This window comes from Meleagris gallopavo, chromosome 4 (assembly GCF_905368555.1).
Source record: "Meleagris gallopavo chromosome 4, MGAL_WU_HG_1.1, whole genome shotgun sequence".
NCBI classification, from domain to species: domain Eukaryota; kingdom Metazoa; phylum Chordata; class Aves; order Galliformes; family Phasianidae; genus Meleagris; species Meleagris gallopavo.
Genome location: NC_139407.1, coordinates 34,017,448 through 34,042,204, shown reverse-complemented (window position 1 = coordinate 34,042,204; position 24,757 = coordinate 34,017,448). Strand labels below are relative to the sequence as shown.

The following is a 24,757-nucleotide window of genomic DNA, read 5'->3' as shown; positions in this document are numbered from 1 at the left end:
AAGCAATTTCTCTCCAGAGCTCAGTTCACTTGATGCTTCGCTCAGGCGCTTCCCAGTTCTTTATTGTAAGTTAGGAAAACTTTTCTTTAATCAGCATAGGCAAGAGCAGCATTACAGTAAAATTTAACAATAGAAAAGTCCTTTCCCATGGACTCTTCCCCAGTATGTCCAAAATCAAACTCGCAACACGTTTCATCCTATATGATTATTATTTTAATGCCTTTGTATCTTCATGGGAATTAAGATATCTGTTCTAAATGCAGAAATGACACACAAACCTTCTCTAGCTGATCTCTCTCTGTCTTTGTATAGATCAAAAATCTGCTTGAGTAAGAATTTCAACTCATGTTAACTACTTCTGTGTTATCAGGAAAGCACACAGGACATCTCATATGGCTCCTGGCACTAAGTTCCCACTTCTTCCTTTAGGTGGGGTCCCAGCAGGTTGGGGTACCTCCTTCACCAAGAGCTTGAAGGGAAGAGGCAGTCTGGCAAGTGGGTTACGAGGCAGCACTTGATGAACAGCCATTCACCGGAATTTTAAAAAAGTCTCATACTCTCAATACAATTTTGTTTAGAAATCCAGGCTTTATTCTCTGATTTGAGGTCACATGACAATGTTCAGATTCATTATAGTGGTATTCTTTGCAAGAAGTCTTTGGAAATATAAATCTGCTTTCACTGTGAAGTTAAGCTCATGAAATACTTATACAAAAATTATACAGATACAAATAGTATGGAAAGAAAAAGAATTATTGTTTTGAAAGGAGGGCTGGCCTGGACTCAGAATGGGAATAGGCACTTTGTGCCTAGCCTAGCATCAATGGTACCTGATCCCAATTGCAGAAACATGTTAAAACAGTGAAGTGCATTTCCTTTTTAACACACAACCAAGAAATTCAGAATTCAAGATGGTACATCAATAAATCATTCCCAGGAATCAAATAAAAACAATTATAATCCTTAAACAGAAAGAATCACAAAGCTATAGAGCTGGAAGCTCTTGAATTCAAACCAGATGCAATTGTCTTCCAAAGCCCTAGCAATAGCTGCATCTTTTATCACAAGGCTTCTTAACAAACAGCCAGTACAAAGAGCATCTTCAGAACAAAGGGCATTAACGCTTCCCAGTGGAGTTTTAACTGGATCGTGAGGATCTCTAGCCTGAACAATCAGCTTTTCTATTGTCCTCACAGGGATTTCATAAGGCGTAAATAACATGCACTGAAGAGATAAGGAGTTGGGACCAAAAAAAACACCCCCCACCCTCCGCAAAAAAAAAAAAAAACAACAACCCCCCCAAAAAAAACAAACAGAACAAAACCAAATAATGAAATTGCAAGACTAGCTTGCAGTCTTGGGCGTACACATCTTCAGGTCAAAGGCTGTCAGTGACGGGCTCCTTTCTCTGATGATGAATCTGCAAAAGTAAATCGATAGCATGATTTTGACATTGAGAAATGCAATTTGCTCATGATTCATTTCCTCAATGTTTTCTCTCCTTCCCTTCCCTTGGAGCCAATATTGCACATCCTTACAAGCCAGTAATCAGCCCAACACAAATAATGATGAGCATGAAGAAGCAAAGGAGTGTGGAGACATCCTGCAGTGCACCACCATTCTCTATCTAGTCCTGAATAATCATGGTACAGTGCAATTCGGAGGTTCTATTAACCTTCATTCCCTATATAAAATCCTCCTAGACCTCTAAAATGAGCAACTGACATTCAGCAGTGCTCATTAGGTATACATTAACAGTAGGTGCACCCAAGAGAGTAGGTAAGTACAACAGAGGGAAGAATTCAGTAATAATACAACTGTTAAGTAGGTGTCTGCACTTCAGATGTGTTTGTCAGTAATTCATTCAAGCTAGGAAAACAAAAAATTATCAGAGAAAGGAAATGTACTATGGCCAATGTAATATGTCCTTCCTTTCTGAAGCTTCAAAAGATTTTTGAAATGCTGTAACTTGTTGCTAGTAGCACATGCACTGGTGCTCACACCACTTCGCTTACAAGAAAAATATTAGGAGTGAAATACCTCCGGCAGGGATCTGAATTTGCCTAGGAGAATTGATCTGCAGCTACTATGCAGTAACCCCATCTTTCATGTATGAACACATGAAGTTGATGATATCCAAATGCAGATGAAAGGAAGTTAACCGAAGTGTCCACATCTGTGACAAGACACAGCACCACACAAATCATTGATTTTGGCTAAATTTTTCCGTTCAGGTATTATCAGAGCTAAAATTCATGTTACCTGTTCAGAAAAGCCAGGAAAGGCAACCATTAGCAGATTGATTCTTTGTACATATTTAAGGTGGACAGAAAGAAATATAAATATAGGCACTTGTGTATTATGCACACATAAGATAAATCAATAATTTACAGTTCACCCATCCAGTGAAATATTGTACTCTTCTACCATATAGGGCACACCTCAACTTGCATTCCCAATGTTTTTGAAGAAAACCTTTTCCAAAGAAAACAATTTTATGAAAATGTGAAACACAGACTCTTTGGCCTTGAGGCTCTGACTTGCATTTTGAGAGTTCTGGTCCATCACTGCACAAAAGCCTCTTTTGCTCCCAGCCCCAAGGTCACATAGCAGCATGGCAGTCTGCCACAGAAATGAGTATAAGGAAGACCAAAAGCTTCCATGATGAGGCAGCAAGAGCAATGCATCCAGTCTGGTCCTACTTTTCCAGCATCCTCTTTTCTGTACACATAACTCCATGAAGAGAGAACCCAAATCCTTCCTCAGTCCAAACAGGATCAGGTAGCATCCCCGGGTAGAGATGCAAATAAACCTTACAGACATGCAGAGGAGTAATTTCATGCACATAGCCCCCTGTAACAGCAAGGAGGATGAAACACAACTTTTCTACCAAGCACCGTATTTCAAAAACTTCATGCCAAATTTAAAATCCAATGTCCACTGAAAGCAAAACAAGATCTAGATAAGTCTCAATATGTTGTTAAATAGAAATGAAATTATATATATAGATATACAGATATATATACTGTTTTTCTTCACATTAGACACTTTTGGATGGTACTGAAGAAAATTAAAAATTTTCTGTGATCTCTACCTCAAACTGACTTCAAAAAGCAATACTTCTCATGTTTCTGATGTTAAATCTTAGAGGGGTACAGAGTGGCCTTTTCTTTACATTGCAGCAGCAAAACTCAAGTTGTATCAGTGAAAATCCTGGAAATAATCATGTATACACACCCGAGGGATGGCAAGCTGTTAATTAAATAACTGTCTTGACTTCTCTAATGAAATGTATACACTGAAGACACGGTAAATACCAACAATTTTTTTTTAATTTTTATTTTTTTCCCTCTCCAGGAAAATTAAGATGTCCGTTAATTCACTTTTGTTCTGTCTGTTTTTCATTGAAGACCTCCACAAATCTATTTTTTCATTTCACATTTTTCCCCTCCCTGCAGATGCCATTATTTTCAGTGGAAAACCCCACACTTCCACCTTCTTCTTCCAATTAGCTGTATTTATAACAACATTAGCCGCAAAGTAGGTACCCTTGAGGGCAAAAATCTGGAAAGCAGCGCAGTGCGGAGCGGAACAGGAGATGATATTATAATGAAAGTAAGTGGACATATCAGGCTGCTGCATGTGTTCATTTGGGCATCCCTAGGGCTTCACAGGTTGGTTTCTGCTTTTCCAAGGAATGCCAGCTGCCTTGCTAAGAGCTGCCTGTGCCCAGAATAACTGATCCAAAACAAAAATGTACAGTTTAGGTGAAAGAAATCCAGTAGCTGTATCAAACAGGGGCAACTGGGGTTCTTAAACATGTATTGAGACTCTTTCTGCCAAGAAAACAAACACAATAAGATTAATTTTGGATATGAAGAAATCAGTATATGCCAGCAGTTGTGGCATGCAAAAGGGTTCTTGCTCTGAGTAGATTTTGTGCTATAAACCTCTTTTCCATACAATCTTCCATTAAAAACTGAGTTTGGGGAAAATGTCCAAATATTAGTCTTTTTCTTTTTTTTTTTTTCCCCAAACTGCCTTTCCAATTTTATGCAGTTGGATAAGGAAGGAAGTCAACACTATTTGCCAAAAAAAGTGACATTAAATGCACTTGCTGGAATTCTTTCTGCCTTGCTCCCTAGAAAGGAGGGAAAAAAAAGAGGAAACTTGTTCCAACAATTCTGAGTGACAAAGCACAGATATTTAGGAGCTAATGTCCCTCTGAAAGCAGCACAGCTGGCAGAACAAGGTTGAGCTGGAAGGATTTAAGCACGCGGTAGGAGCAGGATTTCCAGAGGGTGAAGAACTGGGGATGGGATCATCCCAGAGGCAGACAGGAGAAGTTAACTTCTCAGAAGCCCGTTGCTTACGCAATGAGTCATCTCTCTTCTTCCTTAGCCTCTACCCACTTCCTACCATTTATCATTACACACTGCCCTTCTCTCTTTATTGTGACCTTCAAGCAAATAGCCTCACATTTTTGGAAGCCAGGTGATTTGTCCTAACCCTGCCCTGCAAACCATGGATGCCCATTAATAGCCTAGTCTCTACCGCTGCCCATCTATGGGACATGGCAGGGCACAGAGTGCTCCTGCCTAATTCCCCATGCTGCCTGCCTTCAGATGGAGTGTTTCATGTTTGGGAAGACAAGGAGAAGACATCTTTATTCTTACAGACAAGCTGTGCTCTCATATGAGTCATCTGACTTTTTTTGAGCTGTTCAACAACACTTGCGACGTGAAACTTCTGGGATACTAGTAGGAAGAAAAAGCAAGGAAATCAGATCCATAAGCTCAGATACAGTCCACATGCTCCCCTTTGCAAGTGTCTGTTGAATATTTCTGGATTCGGCTTGGATCCCAACCTTTCTGGAAGTTATATATTATGCGGTAAGTAAATCTTCACTGTTCCATGCAAACCCTCACAGGTCAAAGAGTCTCCAAGCTCCCATGATTACCAATGACAGTACCATGTTTCTTAATATATGAGTCCCATTGAAATTGTTTCTAAGGTCCCAAGGGCCTGAATGGTACTTTGATAATATTTAAGAAAATGCCCTAGTGCCAGAAATTTATTTATATGAAGCAAGTTTAGTAGTCAATACAAAGTAGTCTAAAGAAAAAAAAGTCATGTTACAACAGCACAGATGCCTCTATCACAAATACTCGCAGAAAAAGTAGATTCATTTTGGGACAGATTTGCCCTCTAATGCAACTATTTCTGATCCACTAAGCAGAGAGCTTTTAGAGACACCAAAGCTAAAATAAACCACCTCTTTCTCTACCTTTGATCGGCAGTGTCTTTTTCTTCTTCTTTTTTTTTATTTTTGTAGACCACTACAAGTATTACCAGCCAGGCTAGCTATTTAACTAGCCTTACAATACCTTAAAAATCAGCTCATACCCCTCTCTGACACTCAGAAATCTTGGCTTTTTTTGGAACTTTTTTTTGCAGGACAATTTATCCTAAGAAGTTCTTCCTTCTCTTTCTGACTTTACTATGGGATGTATCATTTCTCTCATTTCAACACAGCAAATGCAGTTCAATTGCAGTTTGGCCTCACTTGGGCTTCCTCTTCCTATCCCATATCAATTTCTACCCTTAAATTCCTGAGGTCTTGAGGTTCTTCCATCCTCTCTTTCTTATCTGGGAGTTCTAGATTTTAGTTGTTTTTCTTTAAAGTCTTCCATTTCCCCTGATTTATTTCCTCAGCCAGGAGATGTGCATATATTGTCTCTTGCTACTTTAAGAGCTCTTTATGGCTACAATCACTATAGTTTGAAACGTTCATTGCTTTGTCCTTTGAGATTGACTGTTATTTTCTTTGGAGAAGCATTAACTTTTATTAAAGAAAGCATTTCAAAAATAGCCGTGGGCATCTGTGAATAAAAATGGATTAAGTAATTTAAATCCTGATTACTGAATCAAAAATATAAAGAAAGGCCACATATTAGCCTCAGTAGCTAGTCTTGGACAACATCATGTCTACAACAGTCAATAGCTTTTGTTTTACCTATTCAGGCACATAGGGCGATCAAAATTTTAAGTAATCATAAATGCATACCAAGATTACTAGTTGTGCTTGGTCACATCCAGATACTCATACCTGCTTGCACACACACCAGCCTTCAAATTCCCATGCTCTATACGAACAAAGGCAGGAGTGAGACACTTGAGAACACTGTTGCATTAGGCTTTGAATTCTGTGTTCAAGGTCACACTGCTGTCATTTCAAGGCTGAGGACTGGTCTCCCAAGCCGCAGCACCCACTCTCACTGTACACTAAATTCATCTTACTGCAAAGGCTACAGACCCTTCTTTTCACCCAGATTAAATCCGTAAATGGTCCACAGATAGGAAGACCTCTATCTATTCCCTAGATAGAGCTAGTTACTGCCAGCGTAGAGACTCTCAGATTTGAGAGGTGTTTAAAACCAGGTTGGGGCTTTTTTGACAGCATGTCATTGAGAAGATCTGTCTTCTGATTCACCTCGTTTGCGTTCAGCTCTAACAGCACAATCTGCAACCCATACTTAGTAATTATTCCTCAAATAAAAAATACCAGTATCGAAGGAAACTTCCTTCAGATAGGAAAAACCTAAGGGTTTGCCCTAGAAACATCAATCTACCAAAACAGCATTTCTAAAGGCAACTGCCTCATGCTCAAAGTTGCTGCACTGGTGTTTGGTTTTTCTATAATGAAGCACTAGCTCAGAAGAGATGAGATTTATTGGTCAGTTTATCACCTAATGAGGAAATGAAAGCTGAGAAATGAGACTCAGGAATGCTGCCACACATACTAATTCATTTAAACTCAGAATTGCAACTAGAAGTAGTAAAAAAAGAGAACAAAGAAATTGGAAAACATTTAAGAACACTTTCATCATATATTCTTGGAGATTCTAAATTTGAAACATTTCCTAAAACAAATGGCTTAAATACAGATTTAATTTTAGTGACTGTATATAAAATATATAAATCCAGGCTAGTGCATTTTAATTGATAGTAGACATTGGACTTCTCTGTGACCAATGGCTAATAAAACACTGTTTTATTAGCAAAGACAAAAAGAGCCCTAAAGATATACTACAAACATACCCTACATAGCACCATGATGGTACTAGCTGAGAATTCCTCATTATGGACACTAAAAAAGAAAGGGAAAAGTCTGTGAGTTTCCTACTCACTGTTTCACTGAGGAGGCAGCATTTGGATGTTCTGGACAAGGAACAGTTAAAGAAAGACAGAACATGGGGTTTAAAAAAGATGTTCAAGGAGGCAGAAGTCATTATAATCAAACACTGAAAAATAATTTGCTTTTCTTCAGATCCCCTAAGTGCACTGCCCTGGACCACAGCTGCAGTTGGTGGCCGGACGTTTCATACACTGGTATAAACATCCTCTCAGTATTCTCTGGTGCAATAAATCACTCTGAGTTTAAGTGGGAGGAACTACAAAATTAATCTCCTGTCCTCTCTTGCAGTCACAGCACTACTTTCCCTGCAACCACATCAGAACCCTCCAAGCAGTTGCCATGTAATTATGGGAAGCTCGTACTCTGTTTTGGCAAGCTATGTTCCCACCGCACCCTCTCTTCTGTACGAATGTGGGGGACTATAAACAACAGAAGAGTTACTCTGCAGCCATCTTCTTCCAGATGTTACCATGCAGTTTTTGCTGGTGACTCCCTCCCACTCCATATGGAACCCACTCACCCCAGGAAATGGCTCAGATGGAGTGTACGTGCTCCTGCAGTGTACACCAGCTAACCTGGTCAGTCCCCTAGTGCTGCACTGGATGATGCATCATTTGTTTGAGACAGTATTGATATAAAAGGACCATTTAGACATGAGAACAGAGAAAAACACGAAACTTAAGGTGCCATTATTCTCCACTACTTTTGAGAGAAAAGCAGTGGACTGGGGAAATTCTGGATTTGCACCCAGAACGAAGTCCTTTCTTTGTGCTCCCTGGCAGTCTTTTGAGAGGCCTGAACCAAGTATTTCAAAATTCCAAGGAACTTTGCATGATTTCAAATCCAGCTACAAATATTAAATGATCCTCCTGGTTTCCAACAGATAGCTTACATCAGAACTTCAGCAAGCAATTAATTTGGTCTGTTTAAATGGTTTTATTTTTAGACTCAGCACACTAAACTACCAGAACTGATCAAGAACAGGCATTTTCACTTTAAAGTGAAACAATGTTCTAAGTCCTGCACTTTGTTATCAAGGATTTCTAAAACCTGCCTCATCTTTGCTCCCAAGTTTTAGCTGAAGCAGCAGAACCTCTAACGACAATTCTGAGGATATCTACTCTTTAGGACTTAATAGGCATTTAATGAGGCAAATCCATGATCCCATAATGTGTAACAGAGACATTTTACCAATTGCAACAAAGTCAAAAGCTGTGATATAAATGGTATTACATTAGAAACTTCACCTGTGTTGCACATATACCAATCTCATCTTGCTGAAGCAAAGCTGTCATGTAAACTCAATAGATCAACAGATCAATAGGAAAGTTTACTATATATCCCTCAAAGGCCCCCATTTTAAAAAATAGTACAGCTGTTGTCTTACCCTTTGCCTTGTGCTGAACATCTGGAGGAAACTGGTCAGGAACATACCACTGATAGTCTGGCTGCACAGAACAATAAAACATTATTACAGCAATATGGACTTCACAGACACTTCAAACAAGAGAATAGTGGCATATTAAAAACATAATTGCTCTGTGAAGCTTTTTATTAGTCAAACAGAAGTAGCTTACAAAAATCTTATATCTAGCTTGATTTTCTACCAGTTGAGACTTTCTGCTTGCTTCCATCTTTGTGATGTATGGTTTAGTTGCTGCACCAATTAGAAACATTGTTGTAAACCTTTCTAGATCCCTCAAATCAAAAAACATTAACAGAAGCTAATTTGATTCGAAATGGGCTTTATAGTACACTACAGCTAAGGAATAAAACATACCAGAAGATATGACTGGCTCCATCCTCTATACTTAGCAAGCCAGAGAAGCCTGGTGTGCACTGTGACATGACAGGTGAACCTGTTCTACTTTCAGTACAGGTAACGCATTGCTTTGCACAATAGGAAAATCCCTTTGAATAAAGTTCTCTCCCTTTTCCCTGTCCCACAGATTAGCATTTGTGTTGGAATCACATTAGCTGTTGTTTGATAATCTATTGAAAATACCATGGGATGAGAAGATTCCCCATCTTTCTTATAAGAAGCACTATTGGGAAGGTTGTGTGCCTACAAGCATAGTACATGTAAATTCTTCATGGTAAGGAACAGTAAGGAAGAAAGCAAAATTGTGCCATAGTTTATATTGTGCATTGTGGTAAAGGAGTGTTACCAGTAGAGAAAACAGTTCGGGGACCAGGCTGTTTATCTGAGGCTCTATTAAACCAGCAGTGTGGTTTGAGCACTGCATTCAAGCTCATTGAATTCCAGGTAATTACCACTTCAAATTAGTTAAACTGGGAAAATAATTGCTGTTTTGCAGAAATGACTCTAACAAAACCCTGAGTAGTCCCAAGGAGACTCTTACAGACTTCAACTTGTAGGGGAGAAATGCCATTAAGGTCTCAAAAAGTTTTGCCTCAATTAAGATGGCAAGATGAAGCTGTAGATACAGAAAAGAGATTCAGCTTTTATGTGTGCTTTCTTTCATAGTCACATAGCAGCGATCACTATCATACGTTGCCAGGGAAAAGGAAGTATCCTATTTTCACTTGAAGAACACCGTCCACAGGAATTAACTAACTCTGTGTTTGAGAACAAACAAACAGACTTTGATACAATGCAAGACTGTGCCTTACTTTATGCACCATTAGTTTCCCCCTCTAACAGTTCAAAATGTATTTATTTGCATTGCTCTTCTGAATTTCTACTCACTTTTTTGTTCTCTGATTTACTGTTTTCTTTCACGTGTACAGAATGCAGAGTGGAATGAATTTCAGAGAAAAAAGATATATTTCATGCTAGACTAAACAGATTTTTTTCTATTGACAAGGTAAAATGAACAAAAAGGCACAAGATATAAAAAGACTGAAAAAGCAAAAGCACAGACTAAACACACAGGATTACATACGTTAACTCAGGACACCCATTAAATTCTCACACCTTTCCTCATTGCTAACAAATTGCTCAGGGAGCTATCAAAAGCTCAGAGCAGTAACGCTGCACTCAGGCAGAGAATTTCAAAGAAAGCTCAGAATGAAACTAGGAGTTACAAAGTGACCCCAGTGTTCCGGCAGGAATGGTTTAAGTTGTAAGCCCAGTGATCGCTTACAGAATTAGAAATCCAGCTGATGAAAGTTCGGGGAGAAGAGCCAAAATAATCTGGGACAGTATCCAAATTGAAGTGAGAAACATTCCGCAATGCTTCAAATTCTGATAAACAGGTAGATAAGCACATTTCTGAAGTACAGAAATGAGGTTTGACCACAGCTTTCTGCTAGCTTCTGCAGCCTTCTACGTATTTTGCAAGAACTAAGCTTGAATTTCTCAAATAAATGAACATCTTTAGTAGGCGATAGCTTTATAGGCAGAAACAGATACTGTATATTTAAAATGACATTCACGCGTTTAAATGGATCCTCACTGGTTTTGAAGGAGTACAGTCTTCCTCTTAGATAACCCAGAGCACTTCAAAAATATCAGTCTTTGAAGCAGTATTTTCCTTGAAATAGAGAATTGGCCTAAAGAAAAAGATTTCACTTTGTGCTAAGGATTACAAGGAAAAGGCCAATTTCCCACTGTGTTATCTACATACAAATGTAACTCCCACTTATACTTCTTTTTTTTCCCCTCCTCTTCTCCCAGTACACAGGCTTACTAGGGAAAACTGCATTCCTAAAGCATTCATGGTCAGAGTGGCTCAACTCTAGTAGAAACTCATTCCTCACATAATCCTATTTTACATCAGAGGACCAGAAGGAAGATACTACTTGGTACAAGAGATAGCATCTGGAATTTCACCCTTACAGTTTAACAGCAGCTCTGTGAATCCTACAGCTGGCCTGTCAGCATGTGGGAATGGGGACGGGGAATGTGTGACTGTGCATCTGTCTACAGGAGTATTGCCTGAAGGTAGGACAGCTGTATTATCCATGAATGCAGAAATCGTAAGTGAAGCACAGAAGTTATTTTCCAGTGACAAGGCCAAAGAAAGAAATACTCAGGGTAGGACATGGAAATAAGCCATTAGTCAACAAGCTTTCTTAGGCAGACTAGAGAAAAGAGAACAAAATAATATTGGCTGCAGCTAAATACTCACTGTTGTTACTATCATTTATTCTGAATGCCCAGAACAGGGATCCAGCTAGAAAAGGCTCTGAATTTTCATGGATGTAAATTAATCTGAGAAACCAGCAAGAGTTTAATCAGACAATCTTATTTATTTTTTTAATTATAGGATGACTACCATTATCACCAAAATCAAATGGATAATAGTATCCTTTTTCTTCTCAGCAGTTTAAAAATAATTAGTATTTGCCAAAATTATTTTAAAACTTACAAGGATATATACTTAAGGTATATAATTATTTACAGGCTTAAATTGCTGTAATTTTTTTCCTCTACGCACAGATTTCAGTTGGCTATGCTTCAAATGAGACATGGCAGCAATCTGTGCAATTTAGTACTAAAGACGCTGGAACAGCAAGGAAGAACAGAACATGTTCATAAAAGAAAACCAGCATGTTAAGAAAGACAATCATGGAAGAGAGACCACGCAGAGCTCAGAAAGGCTCTTCAGAATCTTGAGGTAATTCTAAAACCTGTATAAAATCTTGATCTGGTGCCAAAAACAAATAAAAAACCAACAAATTTGGATACTGGTGAGGATAGCAGTATGGTAGCACTGTGTTAATTCTTCCATGGTCACCATGCTGTGAGAAAATCAGTGCCTTTGTGAAACTGGAGAAGGTGGTAACCTTACCGAGTGCTGCTGCTGTTCTTGTGCTCTGCGAGACACTGGGTGGACTCGAGGATCTTGATAGTGAAGAACCAACCCACAACTCCCATAATTAACACATGGGGAGAGAAAGAGTGGAGGTGGGTAGGTGAGCCTCTCAGACTGTACCAGAATATCTTTTGTCTGTCAAAAAATAACAAAACAAGAAGGAACGCATTACTAACGGCATATGACAAACAGTAGAATATCCACATACCAAATTCCTTGGTGAAAAGGAACAGGAAAGAAAAAACCTCTCTCAGTGTGTGTCACAACATTCAGTTTATTCTCTCGAGTCTGTTCATGATTAAAAAAAATAAATTAAGAAATTTGATCTTTGCCATGACACTTTTTGACACTTTTTATATTAGAATTTTTCTCCTATATATGGCAAGCACATTTCTGGGTGTTTTCTGTCTTCAAGAGATTTTCTTTTCATGCCATAGCTTTCAATAGTTTGAAGCAAACCTACACAGACAGGTACTCATGCAATGAGAAAAAAATCAACTTCTGGTCCTTCGATAGTCTGTGGTATTGAGATTTGGTTGAGTCTTATCTTAGGCTGTGTGTCAGTAGAATCAATAGGAATTTGCCAAGGAACAAAACAAGGAGGAATGACAGATGAGTCAGAACTAAATATTTTGACTTCAGAAAATAAACTAATAAATATGCTGCATGACTGTATGACTGCTCCCATATTTAAAGTCCTTCACAAGCTCTGCTTAATCATATCCCAAGGCAGAAAGAGACAAACAAGATGAGTCCAAGTGTAAGTTCCCACTACCCATCTGCCTCAAAAATTTTCTGTGGAAAAAGGCAAGACTCAGCCAAGTGCAAAAGGAAGAGTTGTGCAGGGGCAAATATCGTGGAGGAGCTGATGCACTGGAAATTTCACACCCTACCTGGTCTCTCTCATCTGTTCATAGCCACAGATAACATGTGGAATGGATTTTTGTAAGCAACTGCATCTGATCACACGAGGAGGATAGTTTAAAGCTTGGTACCAAGCCTCTTCATGTGGGCAAGCCACAAGTATACCTCCACTAGCCTCTGCTTCCTCTAGAACACACCAGTGAGCCCCAGCTAGTCCCCAGTTACAGCAGATCTGACCTTCTGGCGAGAGAGGAAGAAGGAAGGAGTGCACTTATTCTCCCTGTGTAAAGAACCTTGCCATGTGCAATGCCACTAGCTGTTGTGGCTGGCAAGCAAAGGGAGAGGCTGGGGGCTTAAAAAATGGAGATACTCCTCAGTGAGCCCAAGGCCCAGCATTTCAGTTACATCCAGCAACAAGGAACAGGAAAAGAGAGCGTACCTGTTGCTGTAACTGCCTTTCTTGTGGTTCCTTTCCTTTCGGACAGGTCTTCATCTGTGAAGAAATGAAATATTAACCCTAATAAACCAACTCTCTGAAAGCCACATCCAAAGCTGTTCCTGTCATTGCAATGCAGCAAAAGCCAAGTTTTACACAAATACCACACAATCACATGCACCACTCATAGAGTATGTTCACGTGTGCACTGTGGAAACACTTCTCATTGCTCAGAGAGCTGGGGAGGGTGGAAGAGGCCACGCAGCACTGTTCGTAGTTCCCTATTTTCACACCATCCACTGACCAGCTGGGGCCATGCAAGTTATGTATTTATGGTCTCTAGACAAAGCAAAAATACATAGGAAGAATGTATCTGAGTGCGTTCTACCAAAAAAAAAAAAAAAAAAATTACTTTATCAAACCATCCAGGAGTAGGCTGGAGTGGGAGAAATACAATTAAAACGGGTTTGCATGCAATACTAACAGAAATAGGTATTTCTGCATGCCTCAGAGGATTTCTCTTTTTTTTTTTTTTTTTCCACACTTGCATGAAGTGCTTTGAAGCACCTATAAAAGCATTCACTAGCCAGAGGCCCTAATACTAATGCTGGCTCATGGCTGGGCTGAGAACAAGACAGTGTTGCAGTTTCTGTTTCACAACAAAGTTGGGGCAGACAAAAAAATCATCACAGAACATTTTGGTAATCAGCCGTTCTTTTAAGCTATTGCACAATTTTGTTGAGAGAGGAAACCTCAGCATTTCATCATTTTTAAATAGGGTTGAGAAAACTTGAAGTTTTACATGCCATGACTTCGCCTTGGCTTCCTGAATGTCTGTGAGCAGATTACTGACATACTCTGAAGAGATAAAAATGATGTTGCAATAACAAATTATTCTAGAGGCTGCTCAGCTAATTTGCATGGAGACATTTATTTTTTTCCTCAGTGATATTAATATTACTTTGTAATTTCATGACAGAGGTCAGGACACTTTACAGACGCTTTCCATTTCAAAAGCTAGTTCAATGTCATGACTCTATTATCAAGTGCCAGAAAAACAATCAGGAGCCCTCTGGATTTGTTTTTGATTCTCCTCTCCATTTTAAGATATGTTTGAGGATTTTTTGCAGTAAACACTTCCCTCATCTGCTTAATTTGGAGGTTGTCTGTAATCATTTCTCATCTTCTTAACACATTACTTCAGAATGATTTCATCCCAGGTGGTGACCTCACATAAAATTCAATGTCAATTAATAGGAGCCAGAAAGCCTTGGGTTGTATGGAGAGTGAGAAAATAAAAATAAAATACGCATGTTTTGGCAATAGCATCTTTCTTTTGACTCATACCTGTGAGTTTAATTTATTCAGTTGAGTCTGTAATCTCTCATTAGCCTTCTGCAATGCTTCTTTCTCCTCATTAAGTCTTTCTCTGTCAGATCTCTCCTTTCTGAAGTCTTCCTCATATATTTGTACCTGCAATCATTATGACCAAGTCTGTGAATTTCAGCAGAGCCACACAGAAATTTTAATCCACTTTTTTTGTGTGTGTGGTTGCTTTTTAAACATTTGCCAACCAGAGGGTTGCATCCTAAAAGGATCTTTACAATCCTGCAACCAAAATACTTTCCCCCATCTTTTTTTTTTTAATTAAAAATAGCAAATGAAGAGTCTCCAGTGGCACATATCAACTGAAGAAGTCCACAGCTTCAGTATTCATAGGCAAAAGTAATTACTGGGGAATATCCATTTTAAAGACTATAAATAGGATTGCAAAGATTAAAGACATGGATATATTTAGGAGATAAACAGTAGTAAAAAAAAAAACGTTCCCTTTTTTCCCCAATCTTCTTTTCAATTACAAGCCCTTGCAACTCCCCCCTGTACTCAATGAGCATCCTAGTGGAGGCAGGAGGTGTCGTCGTAGCACAAAAAACAACATCCAGAACATAGTCTGACATAACATTATCATTTTATCCAACCTATCAATGAACAGCTATGATTAAATAATGTCCTGCCTTTTCCATAGCCATTGAACATCACTGAACACCACATGACAAGATCAGCCTTGTGCCTGCCTTGTTTTACACCCTGTAGTTTTACTTTATATGTTGCTCTAACCATCTAACATTGGTGCAGATCAAAGGATTAAGCTGCACAGAAATACTGGTACTATTTAGAGCTGTACATTAATGACCAGAAGACCTGGACAAGTCAGGACTGTCAAGAAGTTTAGACCTTGCCTGAAACACTGTAGGAAGAAATCTGTAGGAGGATGCCTTGCCCTAGAAGCTGGAAAAGGGATGAGAAAAAAGAATTGGCCAATGTACCTTTTGTCTGTGATATGGGACCTCTGATTCCCCTTCTCAAACAGCTGCCCAAAGAACCTACCCATCTCAGCAAAGAGGCAGAGGGGATCACTGACGCACAATTCAGAATGCAAACATGGGGGTTTGACCCAGTTCCTAGAAGACAAACTGCCTTTTGATACTGAGGAATACAATATCTTTTCTTATGTCAAATGGGGTCATAGCTCCGCATCCCATTTAAAAAACATCTGACCTCCCAGAGCACAGACAGCAAACGTATTCAGAAGCAAAATACAAGTCCATAAGTTAATTGACAGTAAGCTGGCTGGCTTAGTTCTTCGGGTAATGGACAGGCATCCACCTTGTGTGAACTTGGAGGTTGTTGACACTTCCATGGACAAATAACAGTAGAAGTATATTGGAGTGAGAATGACCATCAGAGCTTCAAGGAGTCCTTTTGTGTCCTTGCAGTTGGCCACTAAAGCCTGCTGACAGTTTACTTGCAGTTTCTTTGCTTCAGTTCAAGCTCTGCCCATAGCACAGACTTAGTTTGCTTTTTGCTAGCAGCAGTATTATGACTTCACAGGAAGACTAAAGAAATGTTAATGCCTCAGGGAACAAAAAAAGTCAACATAGGGCTCCATAAATTATTTTCATGACTTGCCTGTTGCAGCTAATTTTTGCAAGGTTTTTAGGGCCCAGAGGCCCCCCACTAGATATAATCCCTTTCCTGAATAACACGGTGTAAAAACGAACAAAGGCTTTCTGTGTGGCCACATGGAGTCTCAGCTCCACAGACTGTGGCTGAAGGAGACACGAGTGCTGTGATCCCCTGAAATAGATGCAAAGCTGTCACCTACTGACATGTAAGTTTCTTGTATCCCTGTCCATCTACACACATCTCAGCGTTTCCTCATTTCTTCTTTCCTGCTTTGCTCTCTGCTGTCTCGCCTCCCTCTCAATCCCCAGCTGTAGGGATCTGTTGAAGCTGCAAGGGAGCAAACTTTGTCACAGTTTTGTCAGATATTCTCTTGCACAGAGAAAAGGAGGGACACCTCCCAAGGAATGAATGTCTTCAACTAGTCTGTAGTGGCCAGAGGTGGGCTGATGGCAGCCAAGATCTGGCAAGACTGTCACATCTCTTTTTGTCCCAAGGATCCCTTTCTCTGTAAAGCTAAAGCCTCCTGCTCTACTCTGTGCAAAAGGAAGTTTGGATTCACTGTACTGATTTATAGAACCAGAAAAATACATTCATAAAATGGTTACCCCATGAGAATTCTGAAAAAATTTGGTTTACCCTATTTTATTGTGGAGAACGAAATAACTCATTATTGTACAATCAAGTGCAGGATTTTATTTTCCAGCATGTGGCAAGCATTACATTACAGAGCAAACTCTGACTGTGCTATCAAATGTGACAGAAACAAGTATTTTATTTCTATTGAATAAAATTTCCATTCTGATCATATCCATTTGTGTGTCAATAACGTTAAGCTTAACACTGTCCAGGATGACTGATCTAAACTGCAGAACTATCTGTAAAGTATCATGCTTTAACCAGATTCTTTCATGTGCATACAGAGTGCACAAAGCACTTGAATAGCTTAAAATGAAGATTAAAAAAAATAAATACACTTCCCTATAGTCACAGGCATACAAGTTATGGATGCAAATGTTTTGCCTCATACTTTAAAACATGCAAGACCAGCACTAATGAATTGTTTTGAGAATCCTGGTCTTGGCAAATTAAGCTTTCAACTTCAACAAAATAAGAAACAGAAGACACAAGTGACCAATTCAACAGTAACTGATGAAGTTTATCAGTCTCTCTGCATGAATTCAGCCCATAACAGGAGGATGCCAGGACACTTCCAAGAACCACAAATGCCATTTTGCCGCTTGAGGTCCAAGGCAAGGCTTTGCTCCAGACCTTTGCAAGGACTCAGTTTCACTTTGTGGACTCTGCTGTGATGACAGCATCTTAGGAAAAATCAGTTTGAATAGCTTAGAGCTTCTACAGCTTTCTTTCAAAAGTATGATATAACGAGTCAACTAGACACTGCTCTTGGGAGTGAAGGCAAAACCACATAGCATGAAATTCAGCCAGGCTTTCTCCTAGCCACTCTTACCTGTTGTTTGAGAACTTCAAGTTGGGTTCTCATGTCATCAAGGCTGTTCTTGTCACCAGTTTCTGAAGGAGTACCGAGAACAGACGAGTTCTTTTTCAACACATCCAGAAGGGCCTGCAACATAAAATATGACACTGACTACCGAGACACCACATCAGAAAAAATTATTTTAATCCATTATAATGTTTTCTCTTTAAATAAACAGATTAGAGTGAGTCACAGACTTTTCCTTCACTTACAGCTGCTTCAGCTATACACACAATGTTAACCTCACTAACAATAACATGTATGCATGCCTAAGTCCAAATTTTCCAAGTGCCCACACTGCATTCATGAATCTGAGACAGCATAGTTTAGAAGACTGTGTTTTTACTTACAACTACAACCAACAAATAACAGTGAACATCACAGCTGCAATTCTCATCCAGAAATGTCATTTTACTTGTGTAAATCAGAATTCGGGAAAACCAAGGGAGCTGTCTAAATTCATCTGGGTCCAAAAACAAACAATCCAAGACTGTTTAAAGAAGCATTCTGCCATATCCTATACGTGTAACTGTAGTAAAGTCTGATCAAAACATCCTCTGCAGAAGGAGTGCAGACTTCTTCAACTAGAACCAAAGGGAAAACTCCCTTTGAAAGAAAGTTGTGTAGTCTCTGTAATTTGTCACTAGAGGGAGTTATGTATACACACACTGCTCAGAATGCTCTTATGCTATTTTTCAGTCAAATTCTACTACTTTACTTAGAATGTTTTATTTAGTAGTATTCCACAGCAGTCCCTTGGACTGGAACAGTTTTTAAACTACTCTTACCACTTTTTGTCTATAACCACACACTATGCTCATGTATTTGTTTACTCTAGCACAGATACTACAGTTTCAATACTTTTCTATGTCTCTCACAGGACGTACAGACTCAGCTAATGTCATTCATTTCAAAAGGCTCCATTTTTGCTAACAGTCCCCAGCTCCTCATGGCTGGCCACGTACTATCCATGTCTTAAGAGAAGGGGGAAGATCATTTTGGAAGAGGAAGAAGAAATAGGGAAAAAAAAAAAAACAGCATCTAACGTAACACAAGGATTAGTAGTATTATGGACCTCATCTTCAATGAAGTACCAAAAGGAGAACAACAACAACAACAACAAAAAAAAAAAAAGCACTTCCTGCAAAGAATGCAGAAGAAAAAAGGGAGGCCTTTTATCCTTTTATCTGACGACCTACTGTCAAAAGGATGGTGCAGCAGATCAATAGGCATATAATAATGGCAAAGTTTGTGTAATACGATAAGATTGAACATAGATATGGGGAGGATAAGGATACTAATAGTTCACTGATTGATCTTCCTTTTGTCCCTTCCAGCCCCTGCTAATCTCTCTCAGTTTATGACACTTCAGCATTCTGCACAAATAGCAAAACAAATAAAAACAAACTTCACATTGGCATTTAGACTGGAAGTTGTTCACTAGCAGCTACAAGGAATGGAAGATGGAAGGTATTGTGAGCTGTATGTTGCACAATAAATTAAATAATAAAAACTTCTTTCATTATAAAAATAAGGACAAAAGTATTATGCAGTAATGCTCTGAGCAAGACTAAAGATCATATTACCCAAGAAGAAGAATAACAGAGACCAGCTCCATGCAAGGAACACGTAAAAATGAGGAAGATCTCACGGCTCACTGAATTAAATTCAGCTTAATTTCATGCAGTGTCAAATATTGTTCATTCAGAAATACTGAAAACCACAACCTGAAATTGCAAGATTAGCCACATAGTTTTTCTAAAATTTTCTACATAAAAAAAAGGGAAATATGAGACCAAAAAATATCTACCTTTATTCTCAAAAATATGAGAAGGATAAATAGTCCATGCATCTAGAAATACATTAATCTAACTAGAATACATTTTTAGGGCTGGGAATAAATTCTGAAGAGAACAGTCATAGAGACATGAGAAACAGGATGAGGCAAAGCACAGTTTAACCTGACATCTTTCATTAAAAATAAATAAATAAACAAATTACAAAAATTCACAGATTTTCTTAACGGGGACATACATTCCAGTCTATGGTTGAATATGGTAATACAGCAAAATTATCCATTAAGTTAGAGATAAATTTGTCTAATACTTTTGCTGTATGGTGAACAGGAAAGTCAATACTGGGACATGTATTGCAAACTATTCTGGCATTACAGAATCAGTTTCATAACACAAACATCAAAGCAGGATCAGACCAAACCCTGCATCATGGGCTCTCCAGATGACTGGATCAACATGAAGCTCGGAGTAAATGTGCTTAGACACAGTAGTAACGTCTTCAATATAAAAGGAAGTAAGCAATTGAAATGACTGAGGTGCAAAATCATACATATGAGCAACTATAGTTGCTTATTAAGAGACCAAAAGAGCTGGGTCAGCCTAACTAAACTGTCCTCTAGTGAAAATATGACAGCTCTGTGTAGCTAAACATAAAAATAGGGGCAGGAGATCTGCTACCATAAGAACAAATGAGTATCAATGAGTATCTGTGGCCAGAATATATTCAGCCCAATTGAAAGAGATGAAGTGTCTAATGAAAACAGAGACAGAGTTCCAGAACAGCCTTCCAAAAGATGCAGTGTAGAAGGAGTTTCAAGAATTTTTAACATAGAAGTTTGATTTAAGAGAATTTGTAAGAACTTCATGTCACTGAAATTGCAATAGCACAGTTTTATATGCATTCATGATATGAGATGTGAAGGATGCAGTTACACAGGAAATCAGCATCATTCATATTAGAAAACACATTGCATGAAATTGATGTTTCATTTAAAAGTATGCTTTATTTACCTACATCTTAGTTCCAATAACATTATAAGATAAGAAAGCAAAATAAAACGTTGAAGTAAGCTGTTTTTACCAAAAAAAATTAAAGTCACAGTAAGGTTTTGAGCAAGTCTTGCTAAAACATTTCAGAATGTGTTAGAAATCATGAATTCTGTCAGATTTTAATAAAACAGCATTGCTTTTTTTTTACCCTGACTTTTGCAGGTCCTCTAGCTTATGTTGCACTTAAAGTCACACAGCAATGGTTACTGCAGTGCATTTCCTCAGGAAGCGTTTGTGGTTCACCATGAAATATAGAATTGTTAGGAAACACCCACTGCTTCGTATGATCTTCTGATCAAGTTACATTTATTACTTTCCCTCCAGTGGAAAATTTAAACAACAAGAAGAAAAACAAACCTTGAGCTATTTTATGGCAATTTCTTCAACAATATATACAGATGTACACGAGATTATGCATACACACGTGTGTATGTATGCATACAAGAACAGGAGCATCTGTCTTGTGAAGAGAAGCCATTCTCTAACAAAACATATGTAAAACAAGTATTTAAACTAATTTTTTTAAAAGCACTGTTTCATTAGATGCATATGAAAGTATCCTTATGCTGTTTCCTATTTCTCTTCTGTTTTAACAAGGAGAAACCTAGACAGAACGTAAGTGTGGTACAGAGAAGTTTCACAGAAGAAGCTAGAGATTTTCTTTCTTTAATCTTTACAGTGCAAACTCTGTTGCCTGCCAAAGCAGCATGCCCAGGTATTTGCTAAATTCAGTTCGTGCTTGTTTCCCCAGCTCCCTGAATCTGTCATCTACAGATTAACAGTGATTAGTTTGCTGCCATGAACAGACTGTCCACCCAGGATTAAAAAGAGGATCATCAGGTACTGTCAGTGCTTGATAGTAGAGGCCCTAGAATTAAAGGGAGAAGTGATTTTCTAGTCAGTGCCTCATTCTTGTTCCTACCTTATTGAGACGACTTATTTCACACTCATAGTGCTCTTGTTTTCTTATCATTGATGCATTCTTCTGCTTCAGGAGCTTGTTTTCTTCCTTCATTTCATGCAGAGCTTCACTGAGGACCTTTGTTTCTTTCTGGGATGCAAAAACACAGAGAAATGCTGTTGAAATGCAGATGGAACCATTTTTCGAGAACAGTTTTCAGAATATCTGCTGTCTGGCAGATGTGCTGAATTTCTGGTGTCCCAAACATAGCTGTGAAGGAAAGCAACAGGAAGACGGGTGGTTAGTAAAACCCAAATATGATAAAGTATTTTGAAACCATTTTGACCACTCACCATATGATGAGATAGAGGCAACATAGCAGACTAAATTCTCTACAATCTGCAGTTGCACAAAGGCATGAAAAAGCTGGCAGGCCAAGGCAAACAGTAGCATACAAATGACCATCCCAATCCTGCTTCAGGCTCATCTACCCATATCAGGGACAGAGGTTTGTGGAGACCCAGCCATTCTCAATGTCATGTAACACTGAAGATAAAACAACTTCTCAGTGTTACAGTCTGAGGGCTTGAGAAATTAAGGCAAGCCTAACCTTGCTGAAAAATTACCATGCTACCAATAAGGCTTATAGAAACCCACTTTTTTACCCCATCACAGTTGTTGGTACCTTGAACTTGAGCCTTCTTGGTATGTCTGTCTACACTGTTTCCTTCAAGCAAGCTACCATGAAGATGTTCCTATTTGCAACAAGGCTTACAGTAGCCTTTCAATGTAGTATTGTAGGAATTATTGGGACAGATTTGCCAAATTAAGTTTGATTCCCTTTTCCTATTGCTTTCAACAATTTTCAGCTTACAATGAAGGGAGCTAAGATTCAGATCACAGCCTGAAGTAGCTGGTGATTTGTAGGCTTTCCTCCTTTCTCTCCCAGGGAAAAGCATTCCTCGCTAGCTTGCTTTTATCGCATTGTCTGCTGGTTACATACATTGAACAGAATTGTCTATTCTACTAAAAACAAATATTTCAAATATACCTCTACAGTTGCCTTATGTGATAAAGAAATGAAATCCAACAATCACACGCATGTGATACTATATGAATGCTCTGTGCAACAGGCATACCTCTAAGCAGCTAGGAGGCATTCATGTTTGAGCTCATGAGATATGAATCACAGTGTACATATCAAGTCATTGAAAAACATCCTTGAGAAACTGCCACTTATGCAGGAAGTATTTTTAATTTCCTTTGTTCTAGGCTACTTGGAATGTCCACATAGGAACTCGGGAGCTTGCTCAAGTTGGTATGCTTGAAGATATTATTATTGTTTTTTATAAACAATAGCAAAAATTAAATTTCTGATAGGCTTTTACTATATTCTATGCTTCACCATTACCACCCTCTTTCCCTAGCTCCTGGCACACATTCTTCTCTAGACTGATAGCTTAGAGAACATGGCTATTTGTAAGATTTCCAGTTTGTTGAGGTTTTTGAACCATCCACGTTCTTATTTCTTCTTATTCAACTCTGAATTTTCTTATTCAACTCTGAATTTTAGGTGTTCTGGCACCTAGACTTTACCATAAGTCTTTGATCACTGCATATTGGCATGTAGTCAAGCCAAAAAGGAACAAAAAAATTTGCATTTCCAAAAGAATCGGTTTTCCTCTGTGGGCCACGGAGGTCATGGGAACAGATAGCTAAGTTCACAACATTGTCTTTCTGAGACATACCTTCAGATGCATCAAAAAAGGAAACAGCCCTCTAAGACAGCAGTAGTGGGTAATCTACCCCAGGACTATTAGCTGCTGCTGGCTTTCCTAAATGGGTCAGGAAAGCATGCAGAGAATGGCTACTCTGCTGCTACACTACTATGGCTGTAGGATTAGATAAGCAATTAGAGAGCAAACAATACTCTGCTCTGGCAATAGCTTTCTGCAGCCTCTCCCAGCTCTGTGGCTATGGGATGGAATGTGGAACGTTTGAAAAAGAAACTTTGCTAACTTCTAAGAAAATTTTATATATGTGTATATATATATGTATATATGCATGCATTTAACAAAATATAAATGCTGTTATAAAGAATGTTAGATGCTTTAGAAAAAAATATATAGCCCTACAAATCTAACCTTGGTAAATTTACCAGTCTGAGTCCCTTCAGTATGCTGAGCAATAAAGACAAATGTTGTTCACGTACTTTCAAACTGAGTAACTTCAAGCATTTCTTTGGATCATCCCTTGGAATTGCTTTTCTTCATCTAGCCCCATGGGCAGCCTGGGTTGACGTGGGTATTAAAAATCATGTTGCTCATTCAAAATCCTTTGCTTTTAGCAGCTAGATCTGCAAGGGTATAGATCTTCTGCACCCCTGCAGGTCATCCAGCAGGTAAAGAAATTCAAAGGGAATAGAAGCACTTTCAGGCTGACTATATAATTTGTAAAGAAACTGCTGATCTGAGGCTGGCACATGTAAAGGGTTTCTGGAGTACAGAGTTATTTTATTCATTATTTGCGTATGTAGTAAGAAAAATAAAAATATAAATGGAGAGCACACCCTTTCAAAAAGGTAGTTGTTTTTCACAGCTATCATATTGTAAAGGGTGGGCAATAAAAACTGTAGTAGTACAAACAGGAAGATAAACTGCCTCACCTTGTGTGCACACTGAGGGTAAACACAGGCAGTGATTCAACACATTCATAATGGCACGGTTTGCTTTAAAGCCTGGAAATGGTTTGTGGATTTACTTTAGTGGGAATGCTTCAGAGATCTGACTTCCAGTGCGCATCTCTATGCAAGAGCCACTGCTTAAGGACTCCTGAGAGAGGTGCCTGACTATTCTCAGGATGAGGTGAATGCTTCTCTAGAACAGAGAGCTACCGCTGATCAGCCCCATTGCTTTCAGCACTTAATACCTGTAATCCATAAGGGAATCTAAGACGGCTAGTTGTAAACTGTTGACGCTAGCCCATATGTAAAAACGTGTATCAAAAAGTGGGGGTATGGAGTTCAGTTCATTCCCTTAGTATTTACTGCCAAGCATTTTAAATAAATCTGCAGCTTTCCCACTGATAGTCTCTGTAGTACTTTCTTTCACTGAGCACTCAAAGAAATTTACCCTGAAATTAACACTTAGGCAGAAAACCTCTGCACTGTGCACATCAATCCGCCCTTTATTCCCACACACAGACTACTGCTGAGCAGTCTGACAATTCCTATGCAAATAACAGTCTCACCACGTAGTTCTCTGATCAGA

General features: G+C 38.8%; 1 protein-coding gene across 4 annotated transcripts in view; it reads right to left on the bottom strand.

Annotated features, from left to right (window-relative positions):
* Positions 1–568: 568 nt before the first annotated feature.
* TNIP3 (TNFAIP3 interacting protein 3) overlaps positions 569–24,757 on the bottom strand; it is a 62,891-nt gene continuing 38,702 nt past the window's right edge. For 2 of the 4 annotated variants that reach the window (XM_031553090.2, XM_010709938.4), the window contains 8 exons: positions 21,510–21,638; positions 17,715–17,828; positions 14,627–14,752; positions 13,283–13,336; positions 11,956–12,114; positions 8,586–8,646; positions 2,041–2,176; positions 569–1,420 (listed from right to left, as the gene is read on the bottom strand). In XM_031553090.2, coding sequence (XP_031408950.2) covers positions 2,064–2,176; positions 8,586–8,646; positions 11,956–12,114; positions 13,283–13,336; positions 14,627–14,752; positions 17,715–17,828; positions 21,510–21,638 — 756 coding nt within the window. In that variant the 3' untranslated portion in view covers positions 569–1,420; positions 2,041–2,063. Of the gene's footprint in view, positions 1,421–2,040; positions 2,177–8,585; positions 8,647–11,950; positions 12,115–13,282; positions 13,337–14,626; positions 14,753–17,714; positions 17,829–21,509; positions 21,639–24,757 lie in introns of all 4 variants that reach the window. The other 2 variants (XM_085222816.1, XM_031553089.2) reach the window with 2 other exon arrangements.